This window comes from Hordeum vulgare, chromosome 4H (assembly GCF_904849725.1).
Source record: "Hordeum vulgare subsp. vulgare chromosome 4H, MorexV3_pseudomolecules_assembly, whole genome shotgun sequence".
Classification (NCBI taxonomy): Eukaryota; Viridiplantae; Streptophyta; class Magnoliopsida; order Poales; family Poaceae; genus Hordeum; species Hordeum vulgare.
This window is the reverse complement of record NC_058521.1, coordinates 598238491-598241883: the sequence shown is the minus strand read 5'-3', so window position 1 is coordinate 598241883 and position 3393 is coordinate 598238491. Positions and strand designations below refer to the sequence as shown.

General features: G+C 44.2%; 1 protein-coding gene across 1 annotated transcript; it reads left to right on the top strand.

Moving 5' to 3' along the window:
• Window positions 1-276: 276 nt before the first annotated feature.
• LOC123447457 (KHG/KDPG aldolase-like) lies at window positions 277-3190 on the top strand. The gene is made up of 10 exons (XM_045124060.1): window positions 277-447; window positions 571-625; window positions 857-892; window positions 989-1033; window positions 1373-1456; window positions 1792-1857; window positions 1972-2010; window positions 2228-2327; window positions 2572-2853; window positions 2967-3190. Exons 1-9 carry the CDS (start codon window positions 314-316, stop codon window positions 2721-2723), a joined length of 711 nt encoding a protein of 236 aa, XP_044979995.1. The 5' UTR covers window positions 277-313; the 3' UTR covers window positions 2724-2853; window positions 2967-3190.
• Window positions 3191-3393: the final 203 nt, after the last annotated feature.

Here is a 3393-nt window from a genome sequence, read left to right as displayed (position 1 = left end):
CGCTTCGCGTCCGCGCCAACACATTTCCATCTCAAATTTGGGCCGGAAATGGGTTGGCGCGGACGCGAAGCAGACATATTAACACGAAAAGTTTCAGAAAAATATGGATCAAGTTTGAGAAAAAGACGAGAACACGAAATTTAGCCGCAGGAGGTCACTCACCAATGCGCGGGAGACAGATGGGTTCTTTGGATACTTGTGGACTGGAAGGATGGTTCGCGCAATCAGTTACACCATGAGGCTTGTTCTGCAAATGTTCCATCGGCCCACATCCTGTTTCCTCTTTCACATCCAACGGCTAGCGCCACCCAGGATGCTCATGCTCGTCGCCGCAGCACGGCTGCCTCTTCTCGCCTCCCAGCCTCGCCGGCGAGATCCGCCGCGGCCACCGAAGGCGCTCGCCGCCATACTGCGCTCGCGCGTCATTGCCTGCCTCCGCGCGCAAGAGTAAGCGAAAGGCTGTCCTCCGCCCGGTCCACGCTGCACGCCACCTGTTCGGCGCTTGGCCTCGCCGGAGCAGAGCCCAAGGATTCGCGGCTGACCCTTGTCTCCTTCGCTCCCCCCTTGCAGCGGCGAGACGGCGATGCAGGCGGCCCACGCGGCAGTTCGCGGCGGCGTCTCCGTGGTGAGTCAGTTGCTCCGATGCATTCTCTGGTTTCGCCGGGCGCGTGGAGTCGTAGGGTGTTCTCTGTTCTGAATATATTGTTTGCTTGTAAAGGAGTATTTCCTTGCCTGTTGCTTGCAAATGAGGAACCATCCATGCCAGACTTTTCTTTACATGCTAGCATTGTTTTGTTCATTTGGTGTTTTATTATTTCTTGTCTTGGTGCTAACAAACATATGCAATGTTGTTCAGCTAGAAATCGTAATGTCCACTCCTGGAGTGCTAGAGGTGGGCCTCTCTCGCAATTCGTCTGCAACTTTTGCCCATTAACCATTATCGTTGCTGCTTGCTAGCTTTTGATTCATCGATAAATCTTCAAAACAGGTTGTTGAGGATCTTTGTAGGAGTTATCCTTCCTTGACATTTGGGGTGAGTCTTTGGCATTTGCATCATTCCTTGAACATATGGCTTGTCAGCTAACTGCCATATATATATATATGTGTTGTGAAGCCTGGTCTTTTTATATAATCTTCAAAACGTGATACTCTTATTACCAAGTACCATGTCCATGGCTTTTACAGCCTTTACACCTGAACTTTTAAGACTTGCCGTGTGAGTGTCGCAATGCCCCACTGCGTTTCTTGGAAAGTAATACTCACAATTTACTACTCCATCAAAGCTGTCCCACACAACCCCTGCATGCTAACTATAAGCAACAGTGTTAGGTTGCTTATGATGCATTCTGATCTTCCTGCACTCTATACTTAGGTTGGTACGGTCCTCAATGCTGATGATGCAAGGAAAGCCATTAGAGCTGGTGCACAGTTTCTCATGAGCCCTGGTACAGTCATGGTAAGAGTTATAGTAGTATTGCATTTGTAATAATGTTTATTTTGCTACAAATGCACGTGTTTCCCATAGTCTGTGATTACTGGTTATGCACATCACTAGGGACATTCCGTGTACAGTTTGGCAAGGTAACATATTTGATATTAGAGATCCTTACAGGCCTGTAGTATAGGATTTAGGGTGCCAATAATTTATTGCAAATTTGATCCATTTGCTTCCAATTACTTCAGTATATCTAATACTCCTAGAAATCTATCATCTGCTATTTGGTGATTGTAGTGTTTGCATCCTACACAGTATATAAATGTTAATTGATTCTTTCAATCTTATTGTTTAAGGAAATACTTTATGATCTTGATGGAAGTGAAATTCTATATATTCCAGGAGTGCTGACACCAACTGAGGTATGTACTACATTCCACATACGAACTTGCATGACATTTAGTGATGCTGGCGGTGAAATTTAGAGTAGTGGACATAATTTTATTCTCACATCGTTGTTATATTTGGCTTTGCAGGTTATATCTGCTTACAATGCTGGTGCTAACGTCGTTAAGGTTCCATGACTTATACCTCTCCTTGTAGTTATAGTAAAGACATATCAGAGCATCAACAATATATTAGATGATAACTTTTGTCAGATATTGTAAAACAATGTACTTTTTCACGACCATTTTGTATGTCACTTTCTTTTGTGATGAATAAATGTGTTAGTTTTCCGTTCTGCTTATAGGCATATGACACTAGGTTGTTTTTGTGGTCTGCTTTAATTAGGTGTACCCAGTTTCAGTGATGGGTGGAGAGATGTACATGTCTGCTCTAAAGAAACCATTTCCTCTTGTACCAATGGTTGCTTCTCAAGGAATTACCATAGGTAAGTAGCCTTGTCTAGCATCCATCATGGGCCCCTATTTCCTCTATTTTCTTTTCCTTTTTTTTTTTTGCGAATATCGTCCCTACTTTCTGTTGGTGTCTAAGTAGCAACCTCCACATGTTTGTTTCATAATACTGAGACTCTTTCAAAGAAACAGAGTAATTGCGCAACTTATTCAAAGTGTAAATATCGGTTAGCTGTATGAAACTATTCACTTTGATGCTATGGCCACTGTCGTATACAGGTTCAATCAAGTCGTACATGGAGGCAGGGGCATCTGCAGTGGTGCTGTCCGATGCTATCTTTGGCAAAGAGTTGATGAGAGAAAGGGATTTCATAGGAATTTCAGCGCTTGCAAATCAGGCCACTTTACAGGCATCACAGCGTGGAAGATGAGGCAAAACCAAAAACCGACTACTGTGCAAGCATTGCAGTTCAGAAAATGGGATATAGTGCTTTTCTGATATTGCTTGGCTTGGGATTAACAATACCATCCACTTACATTCCCTGCTCTCCATGAGAAGAGGTAAAACAACTGAAATTTTATCAAGAGATAGAACAACTGAAATTTTATCAACGGGTAAAGTAGAAATGGTTTAATCTGTTCTGAAGAAAACTAAGAATGATATCTCTTTTCAGGAAGAAGTCGATTATGTTTCCCTGGTACTGAGGCCCTCACCGTCCGGACGGTCTCTTCAGTCGGCTCGCCACCGTTGCTGCCCCAGTGTTGCCAACAGATGGCTAGTTAACATAGGAGATTAATCCAATCTCATTCAGCTGCTGCTACCACTCCACAAGTCCACATTCATTGACTGTTATCAACTTTTATTATGCCTAGTAAGTACCCAGCTCCAGCACTACTACATGCATCCTGAAGAAACCCTGGACCTCACGCACAGTGCATGGCTACGGGGGGTCACGCACAGTACGTATGTGGGTAGGCAGTTGGGCGTGGGTTGGAGATCAAGCGGGTGGGCTCAAAATGGCGATGGCGCGTCCTTGTCTTCATTTCTGTTCGCCACAAGTTCATAGCAGAAGAACATGTTATATCAAGTCATATCAGTAA

Excerpts from the sequence above, each read along its gene's own strand:
- LOC123447457 (XM_045124060.1), top strand. The coding sequence starts at position 314 with ATGCTCATGCTCGTCGCCGCAGCACGGCTGCCTCTTCTCGCCTCCCAG. Across the intron at positions 1,457-1,791 it reads TGAGCCCTGGTACAGTCATG|GAAATACTTTATGATCTTGA; the intron begins GTAAGAGTTATA and ends TTATTGTTTAAG. Across the intron at positions 2,328-2,571 it reads TTCTCAAGGAATTACCATAG|GTTCAATCAAGTCGTACATG; the intron begins GTAAGTAGCCTT and ends TGTCGTATACAG.